The 17,324-nt window shown below is 38.8% G+C and overlaps 3 protein-coding genes across 4 annotated transcripts; all 3 read right to left on the minus strand.

The window, feature by feature from the left end:
• Nucleotides 1-289: 289 nt before the first annotated feature.
• Nucleotides 290-4,086, minus strand: LOC141809363 (interferon-induced protein 44-like). Its single transcript, XM_074696353.1, has 8 exons — nucleotides 4,080-4,086; nucleotides 2,114-2,155; nucleotides 1,995-2,028; nucleotides 1,703-1,901; nucleotides 1,155-1,304; nucleotides 715-886; nucleotides 529-629; nucleotides 290-448 (listed from the first exon to the last, which is right to left on the minus strand). Exons 1-8 carry the CDS (start codon nucleotides 4,084-4,086, stop codon nucleotides 290-292), a joined length of 864 nt encoding a protein of 287 aa, XP_074552454.1.
• A 3,055-nt stretch (nucleotides 4,087-7,141) lies between these two features.
• Nucleotides 7,142-9,760, minus strand: LOC141809691 (interferon-induced protein 44-like). The gene is made up of 9 exons (XM_074696841.1): nucleotides 9,739-9,760; nucleotides 9,366-9,416; nucleotides 9,247-9,280; nucleotides 8,953-9,151; nucleotides 8,644-8,793; nucleotides 8,170-8,341; nucleotides 7,989-8,089; nucleotides 7,736-7,908; nucleotides 7,142-7,549 (listed from the first exon to the last, which is right to left on the minus strand). Exons 2-9 carry the CDS (start codon nucleotides 9,412-9,414, stop codon nucleotides 7,513-7,515), a joined length of 915 nt encoding a protein of 304 aa, XP_074552942.1. The 5' UTR covers nucleotides 9,415-9,416; nucleotides 9,739-9,760; the 3' UTR covers nucleotides 7,142-7,512.
• A 2,549-nt stretch (nucleotides 9,761-12,309) lies between these two features.
• Nucleotides 12,310-17,086, minus strand: LOC141809690 (interferon-induced protein 44-like). Of its 2 annotated transcripts, none has more exons than XM_074696839.1 (9): nucleotides 17,017-17,086; nucleotides 16,754-16,842; nucleotides 14,134-14,217; nucleotides 14,014-14,047; nucleotides 13,721-13,919; nucleotides 13,412-13,561; nucleotides 12,963-13,134; nucleotides 12,782-12,882; nucleotides 12,310-12,701 (listed from the first exon to the last, which is right to left on the minus strand). In XM_074696839.1, the coding sequence occupies exons 2-9, from the start codon at nucleotides 16,794-16,796 to the stop codon at nucleotides 12,543-12,545; spliced, it is 942 nt and encodes a 313-aa protein (XP_074552940.1). In that variant the 5' UTR covers nucleotides 16,797-16,842; nucleotides 17,017-17,086; the 3' UTR covers nucleotides 12,310-12,542. The 2 variants fall into 2 exon arrangements, with proteins under 2 accessions (XP_074552940.1, XP_074552941.1); XM_074696840.1 differs by having other exon boundaries at nucleotides 16,754-16,838; nucleotides 17,017-17,037.
• Between the last annotated feature and the right edge of the window lie 238 nt (nucleotides 17,087-17,324).

A 17,324-nucleotide genomic window follows, 5' to 3' on the forward strand; every position in this document is an offset into this window, starting at 1 on the left:
ACATGACTAAATAAATCCCTATAAATTGAGCCCATAATATTGCAAACACTCATATACAGTTAAGGGAATACATGGCTTCATCTTAATACACAATTCAGGATTATAAAAATAAAAACCAGATGTCCCACCCAGAGGTCAGCAAATGGAATATATTATCTGCTGCAATTCTAACTAAGTTATATATATATTTTTTTAAATCAGCTTTATAAAAAAAAAAAAAAGAGGTTCATCTTGAAACATGCAACAAACCTAAACTGTACCCAAAAACAGATTACAGATAGGAATAGGTCTACGAGTTCAGGTAGTCTTCTCCGTAGGTCACCATCTGCTTCAGTGCAGTCAGGATGGGTCTGTTGATATCTCCAGACGTGTTGATTTCTGACTCATAGTTCTTGATCAGAAAGATGCAGTTTATGGGAATACCCAGCAGCACACTGAACTGTTCCACCTGCAGGTCACGGTCAAGTTACTCTCAAAGCTTTGAGCAGAAATACATCATAACATTCAGAAATCCAGAGTCTGGCTCACCTGTTGCTTCAGGTACTTGCTCTTGTAAATGTTGTTGACATCTTTCTTCACCTCAGGACAGGCCTCATCCACTTTGGTGAGAATGGCCACCTGAGGAATCCCTGCAGGGTTCAGTGATTAGACATGAGTTATTGAGATATCGTCATAACCTAAACACACCTGGTTTAATCTACAGAGATAACTTACCCAGTTCGCTGGCTGCTACTCTGACCCTTCTTAACTTCTGCACCTTGGCTGTGTTCAACAGAGGGACGGAGTCTGCAGGAACCACACAGACCAGGATGTGGACTTTATCATCCAAGGATGGGTTTGGTTTGTAGTCTGGATCCTCCTCTGTCAGTGGGCTAACAGGATTAAACTGCAAAACATTGACATACAGATAAATACTGTTTCATTTGGATGATCAGACGTCACAAATTTTGGTGAATTGTTTTATTTTACTGTGAGACTAATGTTGTGTGTCAACATCATTCCTTTACGTTAATGCTTTAAACCACTTTTATAGTCATGAAGTTTTTAATTTCTTAATATTACCTCTTTGTTTTCTTTTTGGAAGACTTGTTTTGTCCCTTAACTCAGGAATCAGTAAAACATGAATGAATCATTTCAAGTCTTGAGGACAGTACCTTGTGATTTTCTTTCACGTGCCCTCGTATGGCCAGTATGACATCCTCCACCTGGACTCCAGTGCTGGTGTTTTCCTCAAAGCCCATGATGTCGTTAAACACCACAGGGTAATAGGTGTCCACATCTTTTTCAATCTTGTAAGTTTTGTACTGAAAGAAGAGGAATGCAGAGAGTCATTTATGGAATAAAAAGATGGATATTCACTCCCAAACCTTGAGAATACTTCAGATGTCCTCTTTTTATTGACAGCAGGACAGCTGTCTTCACAACCACCTCAAAGAAACACACCTGAGGCTGTACTGTTGTCTCTGTAAAGGACTGTATTCCAAAATAAAACCCTAAATGTACAGTTTTGGCTTATATACAGGTTACTTATACTGTATGGTATGATTTATTTGAAGGGTTTATTGAATCACACATTATTTATGCTGCAGATGTATCTAGCTTCAGTGTCATCTGCAGTTGGATGCTTTGTTTTTAAGTGGAGTGCATGAGCTCCATGAAGGGTAATATTAGCTGTGAATCATTGCTCTGAAGTCTGTATTACCTTCAGAGTGAAGCTGCTTCCTGAGGTTGCATCAGTCAGAGCTTGGTTGGTGATTTGATCCCGGAGAACACTCTCCACAGAGTTGATGAAGCTGGATTTTCCTGCACCAACCGGGCCGTGGAGGAGGATCCGGAGGTGTGAAGCATCTTTGTTTCGTGGTTGGTAATATTTGATGAAGTTGAAGTTGTCCTCATTGTCCCTGTTGATGCAGCACTAAGATTCTTAACATCAATGTTACAGGCAGGTATTGATAAGCTAAAAGAGCTTGTGTGTTACTGAGAAGAAGACTCACTCTGGTAGATCTCTCCACGGCAGCTCCTCACAGGCTGAAGCACAGACAGAAACATCATGAGTGTCACTGAATCTTGTTTCTCTGACTAAAATTATGTTTGTAATTTAGAGGTATCTTACGGGAAGGTGGTGGATGAGGTTTGGATGATCCTCCCCCAACTCCTGTTGAACCAGATTAACATGTATGACTGAGTTTCTGTGGTGAGCTGTTCAGTGAGCTCACAACATGACATGAACAGACAAGGAACCATAACGTTATCATAATGAAAGAAAGAAAGAAAGAAAGAAAGAAAGAAAGAAAGAAAGAAAGAAAGAAAGAAAGAAAGAAAGAAAGAAAGAAAGAAAAAAAAAAGAAAGAAGGGGAGAAAGAACAAAAGAAAGAAAGAACAAAAGAAAAAAGAAAGAAAGAAAGAACAAAAAAAAGAAGGAACAAAAGAAAGAAAGAACAAAAGAAAAAGGGAAAGAAAGAAGGAACAAAAGAAAGAAAGAACAAAGAAAGAAAAAAGATAGATAGAAAGAAAGAAAGAAAGAAAGAAAGAAAAAAGTAAGAACAAAAGAAAGAAGGAAAGAAAGAAAGAAAGAAAGAAAGAAAGAAAGAAAGAAAGAAAGAAAGAAAGAAAGAAAGAAAGAAAGAAAGAAAGAAAGAAGGAAGTAAGAACAAAAGAAAGAAGGAAAGAAAGAAGGAAAGAAAGAAAAAACAAAAGAAAGAAAGAAAAAACAAAAGAAAGAAAGAAAAAAACAAAAGAAAGAATGAAAGAAAAAGAAAGAAAGAAAGAAAAAAGAATAAAAAAGAAAAAAATGAAAGAAAGAAAGAGAGAACGAAAGAAAGAGAGAAAGAAAAAAAGAAACAGAGAAATTACAAGAGAACAAACCAAAAATGTCAAGTACATATTTTACATAAAACAGCCCCACCCTACCCATCTTTTTGACATAAAACCAAACACTAGACCAAATGTGTTTTGATAAAAACATACAGGGCCTTTATCTGGGTATCAAATAAGCTCTTCATTCGTGCTGTGCTTCTAAGTGTAAGAGATGAAGACATACTGTTTATGGAGAATCTCAAAAAGGGGCTGAATTCTGTAAAATTGGTTGGGGCTACCATCACAGCGCTGATTGTTACTGAAATGAATGGAGGTGTGATACTATATGGTATGAATCCTCTCTTCTGCGTAATATAACATGTTGAAACATGTTCTGAGATGCCAACAGTCCTCCATGGCCGGGAAGTTGTATCGCAGCAAGTTATAGAATTCTGCCAAGGTGTATGATGACACAATATGTTGAAAAATCAAAGCTTACTATTTAACAATCGGCTCACAGAAGTAAACATGTCAGAGGGGATTTTTTTCTTCCGACTTGCCGAGAGCTGGTTGGTTTTCAAGGCTTTCTGGCAAAAGATGAATACACTTTTTTTTAATATTGCATACCTCTACCTGATCCAATCAGGTTGAGCTCAGTTTAAGTGAGTCAAAATGTGCTCTACCAAACATTTGAGCTTAAAACTTAATGTTTAAAGGATGAAGGTAAGATAAGGGAAGAAAGTTAAAATCAGGCTTACCTTTTCCTCTGTGGCTCTGGTCTGAGTGAGCCTGCACAAGAGTTGGGTGGAGTTTTATAGGGAATTTTACTTTCACTTCTTTTGTTGTCGTTTGGATTGAATCTTGTGACTTAAAAGAATATTGCTGACTTAAAACCTGTCTTCAGGGAGAGCATGTCAGCCCCAGACTGAAGAAGCTGAAATCTAGAGAAGTGCTCATGTCTTATATTAAGTAAAAAAATAAACTTAATATGAGCCACATTAACCTGAAAAGTTTGAAAATGTCTTATTTCAAGATGTTAAAAAAACAAAAAGGTTCCTGAATTGGTGAGTTTCTTGTTTTTAGACAATATTTTCATTTCAAGAAAGTAACAAACATATTTTCTTACTCATTGGAAGGTTTTTTTTTCTCTTCACAACCAATTCAGGTGTCAAAATGTGGCACATGTTAATTTTCTTACTGAAAACAAGGCATAAACTCTTGCTCAGATCATTTGTTTTTCCTGTTTAAAACAGGAGATCGTCTGAATGTCACAGTCTTCTCACCTGTCATCAACCCTTCTGTTTTTCCCCGTTATATTATTTATTCTTTTAACAATGTAGGTTAAGTTTAGCCTTCGTCTAATCTTATGTGGCCTTATTGTTCAAGCTACGACCCCTCCACAAGTGATTCTCAGGACGTAAACACACCATGGTTTCTGATTGAAAAAAAGGCCTATGGCTCCATACAAGGTAAAATAACTGTTATTCAGTGGTCAAACAAATGGCACTAACATTTTCCAGTTTTCACTAATCAGCACCTCTGTCTAGACCTCAAACCAAAGTCATTCCCTGCCTGGTCTAATCACAGTATCAGTTCCCTCTCACATGGGATAAATGAAGATGGTCCAAGGCCTTTTAAAGACCTCAAAAAGGAATACAATATGGCACCAGCCTAATTTTTCTTTGATTTGCAGACAAGATCTGTGTTTCAAACTAGTGGGGTCCCATGGAAAGCTGTGCTCCCAACTCACCTTCTCATCAATTTCATGTCAACCAAAATTAGAGGCGAGGGTTTTGTGTCCAATATGTATAAAAAAAAACATCAGGAAACGGTGCGTCCTTATATGGGTGTGGAAAAGGTGTGGAATTTGAACTTGAAGCAATCACATGAACTCATCAACTTGAAAAGAGTTTAAAAAATGTGACTCATCTCAAAATTACAATGTACATCTGGGTCTAAATGTTTAAAAATATGTGGGTGGGGGATCTTTATTTCTTACTAACTGAAAAAGATGGTGTCTGCACAGTAGTGCAGCAAGATTATTGTGTTTTAATGATGATGATAATGTAATAATAATAATAATAATAATAATAATAATAATAATAATAATAATAATAATAATAAAATTGATTATGATTAAAATAAATAAATAAATAGATAGATAAATAAATGATAGTCATGATAATCATAATACCCCGGATGTTGTTATTATAATTAAGTCTGTAGATGGCCCGTGAGCACTCTAGGAATAATTGACTGAGAACTCAGACACAGACAATCTATTATCAGCATGGTTTGATAAAGCATTCAGCAAATGGAAAACTTCAGTCACTTTGGTACTGGTCTCACTTTGTGTCTCACTTTGTGTCTCACTTTGTGTCTCACTTTGTGTCTCACTTTGTGTCTCACTTTGTGTCTCACTTTGTGTCTCACTTTGTGTCTCACTTTGTGTCTCACTTTGTGTCTTTTTATTTCTGTTGTGTTTGAGCGACAGGGCTGATTTAAACCCTCATGTTTATTCAGACCAGGTGGTCAGCTTTGATGTTTATGAAAGGTTCACCTTTGAGAGAAACAACTTTCATTTTTTTTATCACTGTATCTGGTGCAGGGTGTGACTGTCTGCAGGACTTTAAGCCTTTCACTTTCACTTTCTGGAGTCAATGATGCAAACAACGTTTATCCTGTTGATCAAGTTGAACCAAGTTGTAGTACATGTGATCAAACTAAATGAGTCATTGTGTTTTTATTTGTTGTATCAATGCTTATATAGCATTAAATTCTGCTTCTTTTAGAGAATGTTTGCAGACCTTCTGGTAAACAGGATGTGGTTTGGACTGCCATCGTCTGCAAAAATGGACAGTCTGCAGATTCTGGGGGAACCAGCTGGCTTTGAAAATTGTAAACTTGAAGTGATGAGTTTTGACACTGCCCTCCCTTAAACTGTGTAAGTCAAACTTTTCTCGGAAAGCCTCACTATTTCAGCCTGCTCTATATGTCGGAGTGAACACAGATCAAACAGCTGCTGATAGATCGAACAAAATACTCTCTTTAGTGCTTGCGGTCCTTCATTTAGCTAATCTGTCCGTTTCACACCAAACCTCTGCTCAAATTTGAAACAATTTGGTGCCCTCCTGTGGACAAAAGCACATGTTCCCATTCAGAGCTCTGGATCTTACCAGAAGAGAAAGACAGCCCAGGCCTCTGTGTGAGAAAGGAACTCTGAAGCAGGAAGAGGAATGAGACAAAGAAAAGGTGAGCAGAGTGAGGACACAGGGGTCATGAGGACAGACAGCTGATTAAACACATTTGTTTTATTATGAACAACAGATCCACTTAGTGCTGACTCATGGTTTTCAGTGGATGATGAACTTTTCAGTCTGTCTCTCAGCTGTTTTGGCTTCATGTAAAAGAAAAGAATTCCACACCATGTTTGACTTTACTCTGTCTTTATTTCACTGAGGCCACTTAGTCTGAACACATGTGAACTCTCTTTTGTTTTAACAACAGTTTAAGCAAGCTGATGTCCTGATGGTTTGAAAACAGATACTTTTAACTAAGAGTCTCAGGTTGTGGATTAGATTATGTTGGAAATGAGGTGAGGTGTACAACATACATCTAAGTGTCAATTCTACTGCACTTCAACATCTGTTAGAAGGAACAGGGCACTCTGCAACTGTAAACTCAGCTATTCTTCCCACACTGCCGGAGCAGGGTACCTTGTAACTGTGCTCTAAGTCATTTTCCCACACTGCTATCCTGACAGGGAACTCTTCACTGTAGGTTAAGCCATTTTTTCTACGCTGCTGCCTTGCAAACCATGAAGGGTACTTTATAGATACATTTCGTCATTCAAATAATGTAATAGTATTGAATTTCCTAAATACTTAAATTACCTCTTGTTTGAAATGTGGTGCTATCTGTCTGACCAAAGTGCCTTAAATTTTATAATCTGACTCCATTCTCCTCTCACCTCTTTCCGCGCAGTTCATTGATGGAGAAGGATCATGAGGCGCCCTGGTTCTCAGTTGAACACAAATTTATTAACAATATGCCAAGAATATAGTTTCACAGAGATCTCTGGGTTCAGATATACACAGCCCTGACAACCACAACCAGTGCGGGGATCAGTTGGAAAATCTGAGCCTCCTCTCCTTTCCCTTGAATCCTTATAAGCTAACAGGTAGTGCTAGATAATGTATACATACATACATAAGCTATATATATTCTTTCAATTACCTACTTTAATATTAACTAGATAATACTGCATCAAACAAACTCAGCACCCTTAAAGTAAATAAATAAGTTAATAAATAAATAAATTAAATCATCCTTGAACATGCAAAGAAACCTACGGTGGCTGGTAGGTGTCAGATGATTTGCTAATTCAGTACACTTTGCAAAAGTAAGAAAACACAACCACACCAACTAATAACACTATACGCCAACACTGTAACATGAATGCCAAAGCCCCTAAAAAAAATAAATTAAAAGAGGCCAACTTTAGTAGTTTTCTTAAGAATGTAATGCAGAAACTATCTAACTATCACAACTCCGCTTTGCTGTGTTTGAGCTTTTTGTCATGCAAAACTGGGGTTTGCAATTTCGTTGTACTTGTAGCAATGATGAATAAAGTTCTGTTCTATTCTAGGATGGGTCTGCTGATATTTTCAGACATGTTGATTTCTGACTCCTAGTTCTTCATCAGAAAGATGCAGTTTACAGGACTGCACAGCAGCACGCTGAACTTTTGCACCTGCAGGTTAAGAAGAAGACATCCAAATCAGTTGTTAATTATCTTAAAACTTAAAAGCTACAATGCAGAACATCAGCTCTTACTGAGTCCTATCCTTGATAAAATCGACCTCTCTTAACTGTCATGGCTCTGCTTTACTGTGTTTGAGCTTTTTGTCGTGCAAAACTGTACTGAAATACACGTTACCGGCTAGAAGATGTATTAGAGTTCAGGTAGTCTTCTCCGTAGGTCACCATCTGCTTCAGTGCAGTCAGGATGGGTCTGTTGATATCTTCAGACGTGTTGATTTCTGACTCATAGTTCTTGATCAGAAAGATGCAGTTTATGGGAATACCCAGCAGCACACTGAACTGTTCCACCTGCAGGTCACGGTCAAGTTATTCTCAAAGCTGTGAGCAGAAATACATCATAACATCCAGAAACCAAGAGTCTGACTCACCTGTTGCTTCAGGTACTTGCTCTTGTGAATGTTGTTGATATCTTTCTTCACCTCAGGACAGGCCTCATCCACTTTGGTGAGAATGGCCACCTGAGGAATCCCTGCAGGGTTCAGTGATTAGACATGAGTTATTGAGATATCTTCATAAACACACCTGGTTTAATCCACAGAGAAAACTTACCCAGTTCACTGGCTGCTACTCTGACCTGTCTTAACTTCTGCACCTTGGCTGTGTCCAACAGAGGGACAGAGCCTGCAGGAACCACACAGACCAGGACGTGGACTTTATCGTTCACAGTGGGGTTTGGGTTGAAGCCTGGATCCCCTTGTGCCAGTGGGCTAACAGGATTAAACTATAAAAACAATGACAAACAGATAAATACTGTTTCATTGTGATGATCAGAGCAGAACATGTTTAAGAACCATCTATGCTCCTCACATTATTACAATTTCTGATAAATTATATCAGACATTCATGCTGTTTACATATTACCTCTACATAAATGCTTTGAACCAGTCGTATTTTTATGAAGTTTTTTACTTTGTTAGATTTAATTTTTTTAAGAAATGATATATTAAAATTTGCTTTTTATTTTTCTCCTAAAGGACTTGCTCAGTGAAACATATAAATCATTTAATGTCTTGAGGACAGTACCTTGTGATCTTCTCTCACGTGTCCTTTCATGGCCAGTATGACGTCCTCCACCTGGACTCCATTGTTGGTGTTTTCCTCAAAGCCCATGATGTCGTTAAACACAACAGGGTAGAAGCTCTGAGCATATTTTTCAATCTTGTAAGTTTTGTGCTGGAAGTAGAGGAATGGAGAGTATCATTTGTGGAATAAAACATTTGATATTCACTCTCAGTCCTAAAGAATACCTCAGTCTCCTGCAGACAGATGCTTTGTTTTGAGTAAGTAAAGAGTAATGTTAGCTATGAATCATCAGTTTGCAGTTTGTCTTACCTTCAGTGTGAAGGTGCTGCCTGAAGTTGCATCAGTCAAAGCTTGGGTAGTGATTTGATCTCGGAGAACACTCTCCACAGAGTTAAAGAAGTTGGATTTTCCTGCACCGACCGGGCCGTGGAGCAGGATCCGGAGGTGTGACATATCTGTTCTTCGTGGTCGGTAATCTCTGATGAAGTTGAGGAGTTCCTTAGAGTTCCTGTAAAAAACGGCACTAAGAGTCTTAACATCAATGTTACAGGCAGGTTGTTGATAAGCAAACAGAGCCTGTGTGTTACTGAGAAGAAGATTCACTCTTGTTGCTGTCTCCATGGCTTCCTCAGACAGGCTGAAAGACAGACAGAAACATTATGAAGCATCACTAAATATTTTTTCTCTGACTGAAATAATGTTTTAATTCTGGGGTTTCTTACGAGAGGGTGGTGGGGGTGAGGGTGGTGGTGTGGATTGTGGATTTCCCATGTCTGTAAAAAAAGACTAACATCACTGAGTTAAATCTTTCACAGTGATCTGTTCAGGTGTGTCACTCTGTGAGCTCAACGCATGACAGGAACGTCATAGATCACCTTTACATCACAGCAGAACAGACAAGAAACCATGACTTCCACCTTTTCTCCAAAAATCTGATCCAGTTTATGTGTAACTGTTTTATCTGACTCTCACTTGAAGTGATTTTGATAAAGATTGAACACAAAGCTGCAGAGAGCATCTTCTATTGACGGTTGTCATCTAAAAGTGACGCTGACTGAAAGGATAAAGCTAAGATAAAGTTAAAGGCAGTCTTACCTTTTCTTCAGTTGCTCTGGTCTGAGTGAGTCTGCAGAAGAGCTGGGTGGTGCCTTTTATAGAATTTCTTACTTTCACTTTTTGTTTAGTTTATGTTTTCCACATGACTTATTAGAAGACCACTTACTTGCAGAAAGCCCATTATCACAAACCGAGAGACTGATCTCTCCTTTTTATCTTAATTGCCTTCCTGTGATCACTTTACAAACTGAAATCAAAACTTGTGTTTATGTCTTATTAGACTAAGTTTGTGCCACACTCAGCTGAAAAGTCCAGAAAATGTATGATTTTAATATATTAAAGACAAAAAGATCCATAAATTTGGGTTAACTGCATTAAAACATTATTTTTATTTCATTTTTATTTTGAATTTTTTTTTCTCTTCACAAACAGATATGAGCCAATACATAGCTCACAGACTAATATGAATTTATACATGTACTAAAAATACAGTATGAATATTTGTATATTTTTTAATGAGTGTTTACTTCTGAAAACTGTCTGATTTTTCATCTGCCTTTAGGCCTCCTTTCTTTTTCCACCTGCCCTTCAGTTACCTCTACCTGTCATCCACCTGGCCTGTCCTCTCCCCTCATCGTCCCTGCAGTTCAGTCAGCAGCTGTAGGTTTTCCCTTTGCCTCCTCATCCTCACCTGTGACCTGACTTTCAGGTGGTTTTAGATATAAACTTTAGTTTAAAATCAACTTTGTTTATTTCTATTTTCATAGTGTTTGAGCTTCAGGACTGATTTGAACCCTCATGTTTCTTCAGATCAGGGGGTCAGATTTGGTTTTGATGAAGTGTAAACTGTTGGAGGAAATCAACTTTCTTTTTTCTTTTATCACTATATCTGGTGCAAGGTGTGTCTGTCTGCAGGAGTTTAATCCTTTCAGTTTAAACAAGAAATACTGAAAGTGAAAGACAAAAGGTTTTCATAAACCAGGACTCAGACAACAACACTCTTTAACCTTTGGACACACTAGGAAAGGGAAAAAGTAAATGTTTGTCATATTAATCAAGTGGGACAAAGTAATTGTATGAAGCTAGTGTATCAGTTCAAACCGAATGATCTATTGTGTGTTTGTCCATGGGTCTAAAGATTATATAACATGAAGTTTTGCTTCTTTTTGAACTTGTCTGTAGATGTTCTGGTAAGCAGGATGATGTTTAGTCCACAGCTACAAAGTTCAGCTGAAAGACAGGAAGTGAAATGGTTTAGCCCCACCATCCTTCTAACTGTAGAGTCAGGCCTTTCATTTTTAAGTTTCAGATGAGCACTCTATGACAGTATTGTCTTTAACAAGCAGAGACATTTTGTTTCTTGTCTCCTCCATCTGGAGCTGGCTCTAAATCTGTCTCCCAGGTTGCACCTCTAATCCAAGATCTTCAGAGCCCACAAATATGAGACTGGTCAAAGAGGATGTGACCAGATCAAACATACCAGACAGAATCAAAGTATGCAGCTAAAAAATGTGATTTCCCATTTATCATTATTTTTTTATTTATTTATTTAATTTTTGCCTTATTTATGCTCCAATTTGTGAGGATTTAGAGCCCTCCTGTGGACAAAGTATGCAGTGCACTAGTGATGGTGAGATGAAGCCTCATGAAGCATCGAACCACTTGAGCCAAGTGGTTCGAGAAAGGGTTCATCTCGCGAAGCTTCATTTGCTCACGAAACCACCTGCTGGTCAGGCACATAATCACAGGCAGTTATAGCTTAACCACATAATGTGTGATTCATTGAACTTCTGTGCCTGTTTTTGCTCTTGGGAACGACTGTTAATTACAAAAATGAAAATAAAAAAATGTTCAACCAAATAAATTCTCTACATAAATGAACACATATTCATATAAAACAGCATTTTTTTTAATATTCTGTGTGTAAATTTCCCATAAATGGTAGTATCAATGATATGGCAGGTTGTGTAATAATGCTTTTCTGTTGCTTTAGGAAAATTGCATGAGCTCAAACAGGCAGAGCACAGTGAAAGTGTGTAACTAGGGAGCACTGAATGTGCTTATACATGGGCAATATAATATAATATACAGTACAGGGGAGAATTTACTCATTTTCATTTTGAGCTAACGGTTCTTCAACTGTTTCAAACTATTTTCAAACTAAAAATGCTTTCCCAACTTTAGTATCAACACTATCAGTGACTGATCAACTCTATCAAAAACCTACATTTTGAACGGAGCCTGATGGGCTTATGCTGCTGTCAAACCTCGCGGTAAGCTCTGAACCACTTTCCGAAGCAGTCACGTGGTACAGTTGGGCAACGAGGCTTCGGACGTCATCATTTTGGGCTCGATCTCGAAGCAAGCCTCGATCTCGATACGCGCTTCACGGGAACGCCCCCTTCATTACTCGATACACGCTTCGAAGCCTCGGCACATCTTGTAACATCACTACAGTGCACGTTTTCATTACAAGCTGTGACTCATGGTTTTCGATGGTTAATGAACTCTTCAGTCCGCCTCTCAGCTGTTTTGATTTCATGTAAATAATTTTCACACTCAGTTTGACTTGACTTTGACTTTATTTCACAGAGTCTGCGAAGTGTGAACACAGCTGATCTCTTTTATTTTTGTTCAAAGTACAGATTTTAGAAACTGATGTCCTGACGACTCAGTAAACACAGAAATCCAACTGACACTCTCAGATCATGGATTATATTATAACTGCATGATTAACTGATAAAATACACACAGCAAAATGAGTAACATTGAAAAAAAAACATAATCAGAAACATAAACAGTCTTAAACTGTACTTAAACACAGATTTCAGATTAGAAAAGGTCTACGAGTTCAGGTAGTCTTCTCCATAGGTCACCATCTGCCTCAGTGCAGTCAGGATGGGTCTGTTGATGTCTTCAGACGTGTTGATTTCTGACTCATAGTTCTTGATCAGAAAGATGCAGTTTATGGGAATACCCAGCAGCACACTGAACTGTTCCACCTGCAGGTCACGGTGAGGTTATCCTCAAAGCTTTGAGCAGAAATACATCATAACATCCAGAAACCAAGAGTCTGACTCACCTGTTGCTTCAGGTACTTGCTCTTGTGAATGTTGTTGATATCTTTCTTCACCTCAGGACAGGCCTCATCCACTTTGGTGAGAATGGCCACCTGAGGAATCCCTGCAGGGTTCAGTGATTAGACATGAGTTATTGAGATATCTTCATAAACACACCTGGTTTAATCCACAGAGAAAACTTACCCAGTTCACTGGCTGCTACTCTGACCTGTCTTAACTTCTGCACCTTGGCTGTGTCCAACAGAGGGACAGAGCCTGCAGGAACCACACAGACCAGGACATGGACTTTATCGTTCACAGTGGGGTTTGGGTTGAAGCCTGGATCCCCCTGTGCCAGTGGGCTAACAGGATTAAACTGTTAAACAATGACAAACAGATAAATACTGTTTCATTTTGATGATCAGAGCAGAACATGTTGAAGTACTATCTATGCACCTCACATTTTTTCCATTTCTGATTAAGTAAATCATTTTACTGAGAGACTGATGCTGTTTACATATTTTCTTTATGTATTTCATTTTGTTAGATTTGTTTTTTTAAGAAATTATATATCAAAATTTGTTTTTTTATTTTTCTCCTAAAGGACTTGCTCAGTGAAACACATAAATCATTCGAAGTCTTGAGGACAGTACCTTGTGATTTTCTCTCACGTGTCCTTTCATGGCCAGTATGACGTCTTCCGCCTGGACTCCATTGTTGGCGTTTTCCTCAAAGCCCATGATGTCGTTAAACACAACAGGGTAGAAGCTCTGAGCATATTTTTCAATCTTGTAAGTTTTGTGCTGGAAGTAGAGGAATGGAGAGTATCATTTGTGGAATACAAAGTTTGATATTCACTCCCAGTCCTAAAGAATACCTCAGTCTCCTGCAGACAGATGCTTTGTTTTGAGTAAGTAAAGAGTAATGTTAGCTGTGAATCATCAGTTAGCAGTTTGTCTTACCTTCACTGTGAAGCTGCTCCCTGAAGTTGCATCAGTCAGAGCTCGGTAAGTGATGTGACCTCGGAGAACACTGTCCACAGAGTTGATGAAGCTGGATTTTCCTGCACCGACCGGGCCATGGAGCAGGATCCGGAGGTGTGATGCATCTCTTCTTCGTGGTTGGTAAACTCTGATGAAGTTCAGGTTGTCCTGGGTGTTCCTGTTAAATCAGAACTTTGATTACTAGCATCAGTATTACAGGCAGGTTGTTGATTAGCAAACAGAGCCTGTGTGTTACTGAGAACAAGACTCACTGTGGCAGATTTCTCCATGCCTGCCTCAGACAGGCTGAAACACAGACAGAAACATCATGAAACATCACTGAATGTTGTTTTTCTGACTGATGTTAAGTTTGTAATTTAGAGGTATCTTACGGGAAGGTGGTAGGGGTGGTATGGAAGGGTATCCTGTTGGGGTATATTCAGATATGTATACTGGATTGGATGGTCCTTCAAGGCCTGCAGAAACACATTAACATGTTTCACTTTGACTGAGCTTGATGCAGCACAATCTGTTCAGCTGTGTCACTCTGTGAGCTCAACACATGACAGGAGCATCATGGGTCACCTTTACATCACAGCAGAACAGACAAGAAACCATACCATCTGTCTCTCGCTTGAAATAGGTCTGATAAAGAAAGAACAGGAAGGTGCAGAGAGCATCCTCTATTAAAGGTTAACATCTTAAAGTGATGCTGATTTAACCCTTTGTTGTTATTCACTCCAAGAAAAAAAAATGTTTTGTACTTTTTATGTTGTTTGGGCACTTCGAATGACATTAATAATTGGAAACTTTACAGATCCTGCAGACCTCTACCAAATGGTTGAAATACTGCTTGATGGGAAAAGTATGTAATATATGAAAATAAAGTCATGATTACAATTAAAAAAAAAAAAGAAAGAAAGAAAAGAGGTGTGAAGGAGCGTCTCTGAGCGCTCCTCTTCCCCGTTCAGCGCGTGACTCTCTCTCTCTCCTGGCCGGAGAGCATGGGGACGGGAGCGCGCGGAGCAGAGCATGATTCATCGCTCCAGTAAAGTACAAACAGAGCTCATAATTTTCTCTTAGCAGGACCGCATTTATGACCCGCGGTCCTGCTTCCACACATGGCTATCCTGTGGTAGGCTGCCGGGGGTGCACACTCGGCTCCTACACAACCCAGAAATGCACACACACACACACGAACGCTCACCTGCTGATGAGGATGTGTTCGATCCTGTTCAAGGGGTCAAACCGGGGCACTTCCTGGTCACCCCGTAAATAGCGCTTGGTGGCGCGCTTAACAGGATCAGGTGACCACGGACGGTACCATTATGGGTTGATTTTTGTCATTTGTCAATTTATTTAGATTATATGAACGCAGTAAACGCCAAATGGAGGGCATTTTGGCTCCTTATTTTGTTGTGATGAAATTGTTTTCTGATTAATTTATTTTGAATTGTGAAATACTAAGTTATGTTTAAAAACTGTCTAGATTGTCATTTGGTTTGCCAGGGGAGGGGCTAAGGGGGTATAAAAAGGAGCTCTGCTCATTCAGGAGGGGGTGCTTGACCTAAAAGCATGGTGGAAGGCTACCTGAGTAAGTGCTTGAGAGCTGCTGTAAATATTTGTACTGGTGATGGGTAGATGAGGCGTCATGAAGCGTTTCGACACATTGCCAAACTGTGTTGATACTGTGTCACTGAATACTGACACCTGCTGGACTTTAAAAATCCCTACAGGCAACCTAGTAAACATACTCAACTGACACTGATATAATGCCCTAGTATATACAATAATATAATTTAAGTCATTGTATTTTAATATTGTATTATTTCCTTTCTTCATTTAAGTTTGAATTATCTCTGATATTTGCAGATACAGTCAATAAATAATGTGAACATCTGTCATAACGTGAAAATCTCAGTGAACGTGTTGTGAATGAGGATGCTTGTGGACTGGGAGTTTTTCATTTACAAATTTTTATCAAAAAAATATTTTCTTCCAAAGTCTTGAAATTCAGTCACATGAGGGCTCGAGGACCTGAACCAGTTCCCTGAACCCTTCACACTCTACAATGCTGAGGGGCTGGCAGTCCTTCAGGATGAAATTCAAAACAGCCTCATCAAGCATCTGCTTTCTGGAGGCTTGATGGTTAAAAAAAGAAGTCAAGAATAAATTAATAATAATTACTTATCAATAAAGCAACTGTGTGTACGTTTTAGAGTGGCTGTACACCTGACTTTATCCTGGGTGTATCAGGGACTTCACTCTCATGCCTGGCCCTAATAACTTAGCATTGAAGATGTGCTTTTATTTAAATAAGATAGTTCTGTCGAACAAATGCGACATTTAACCTGCAGAAAATAATATTAATAGTAAACTAAGAACCCCTTTGACATTTATTTGAACTCAGATCAAGTGGAAACTCTGAGAGGAACAGGATGAAACAAGGATGTCAAAACAAATACCTTATTTACAGTCATGACATCAAATTGGTCCCACACGGCGGAAACCTTTCTTTTCTGTGCCATAATTATTGACGGATTTTACGATGATCACGTCAGATCGGATCAGACATTTGTTTGGCCGACACATCTCGTTGACAGACGCGCTTTAAGACAGATTGGCGCGTCAGTTTCACTTCGAAACAGTTCCAATATCGGTCACGTGACCTTCTTAAAGCGATACGCGCACCGACACGGGTTTTGCGCTATGAGCTCGACGCATGCGCCAACGCATCGGCGTTGCCGGACCCATCACTACTGTTTACAAAGCAGCTCAAAAAGGAGCCGAATTTTGTAAAATGGGTCAGGGCTGCCATCACACAGTCGATTATCACTGAAGTGAAGGATGAATCTTCTGTACTGCATGATATCAGCCATGACATGGTTGAAACATGTTCCTGGGTGTCTTTTGTCCTCTGTGGCTGGAGGGTTGTTATACTTTAAATTTGTTGTATAATTATGGTAATAACGTGCACAAAGACACAATATGTTTAAAAAAAAAAAAGTTTACCAGGGAAAATAGAGGTTCGACCAAGCGGCATGTCGTAGGTCATTTTTCTCTGTCCAACTTGCTGAAAGCTGGTTGGTTGTGAAGGCTGTCTGTCAAAAGATAATTGTGATTTTTTTTTAGCATAACACAGCTCAACTGAAACTAATTTTGGGGTCAGTTCAACATATTTTTCATTAAGATAAAGTGACTAAAAATGTGCTTTACCAAACAGGTCAACAGAACATACCAGGTCAGAGAAGAGATAAAGTTAAAGGCAGTCTTACCTTTTCTTCAGTAGTTCTGGTCTGAGTGAGTCTGCAGAAGAGCTGGGTGGTGCCTTTTATAGAATTTCTTACTTTCACTTTTTATTTAGTTTCTGTTTCGACTCAGTCATATGACTTATGAGAGGACCACTGATTTGCTGGAAGCCCACAACCACTGACTGCTCTCTCCTTTTTACCATAATCAACTCCCTGTGACCCTTTACTGCAAAAACTGAAATCAAAACATGTTTGCCTTCTTTTAAGGGAAAAAGTCCTCGGAAACTGTAATCACCTGAAAAAGTCCAGAAAAATGTATTGTTTTAAGATAG

This window comes from Halichoeres trimaculatus, unplaced genomic scaffold, assembly GCF_033239565.1.
Source record: "Halichoeres trimaculatus isolate MK-OKI-2021-1 unplaced genomic scaffold, fHalTri1.1 fHalTri1_scaffold_20, whole genome shotgun sequence".
NCBI lineage: Eukaryota > Metazoa > Chordata > Actinopteri > Labriformes > Labridae > Halichoeres > Halichoeres trimaculatus.

Coding starts and splice junctions, on each gene's coding strand:
- LOC141809691 (XM_074696841.1), bottom strand. CDS start 9,414: ATGGGAAATCCACAATCCACACCACCACCCTCACCCCCACCACCCTCT. Junction 9,152..9,246: donor CCATGGAGACAGCAACAAGA/GTGAATCTTCTT, acceptor CGTTTTTTACAG/GAACTCTAAGGAACTCCTCA. Junction 8,342..8,643: donor ACGTGAGAGAAGATCACAAG/GTACTGTCCTCA, acceptor TTGTTTTTATAG/TTTAATCCTGTTAGCCCACT.
- LOC141809363 (XM_074696353.1), bottom strand. Junction 630..714: donor AGTAGCAGCCAGCGAACTGG/GTAAGTTATCTC, acceptor TGAACCCTGCAG/GGATTCCTCAGGTGGCCATT. Junction 449..528: donor GCAAGTACCTGAAGCAACAG/GTGAGCCAGACT, acceptor CGTGACCTGCAG/GTGGAACAGTTCAGTGTGCT.
- LOC141809690 (XM_074696839.1), bottom strand. CDS start 16,796: ATGACCTACGACATGCCGCTTGGTCGAACCTCTATTTTCCCTG. Junction 12,883..12,962: donor AGTAGCAGCCAGTGAACTGG/GTAAGTTTTCTC, acceptor TGAACCCTGCAG/GGATTCCTCAGGTGGCCATT. Junction 12,702..12,781: donor GCAAGTACCTGAAGCAACAG/GTGAGTCAGACT, acceptor CGTGACCTGCAG/GTGGAACAGTTCAGTGTGCT.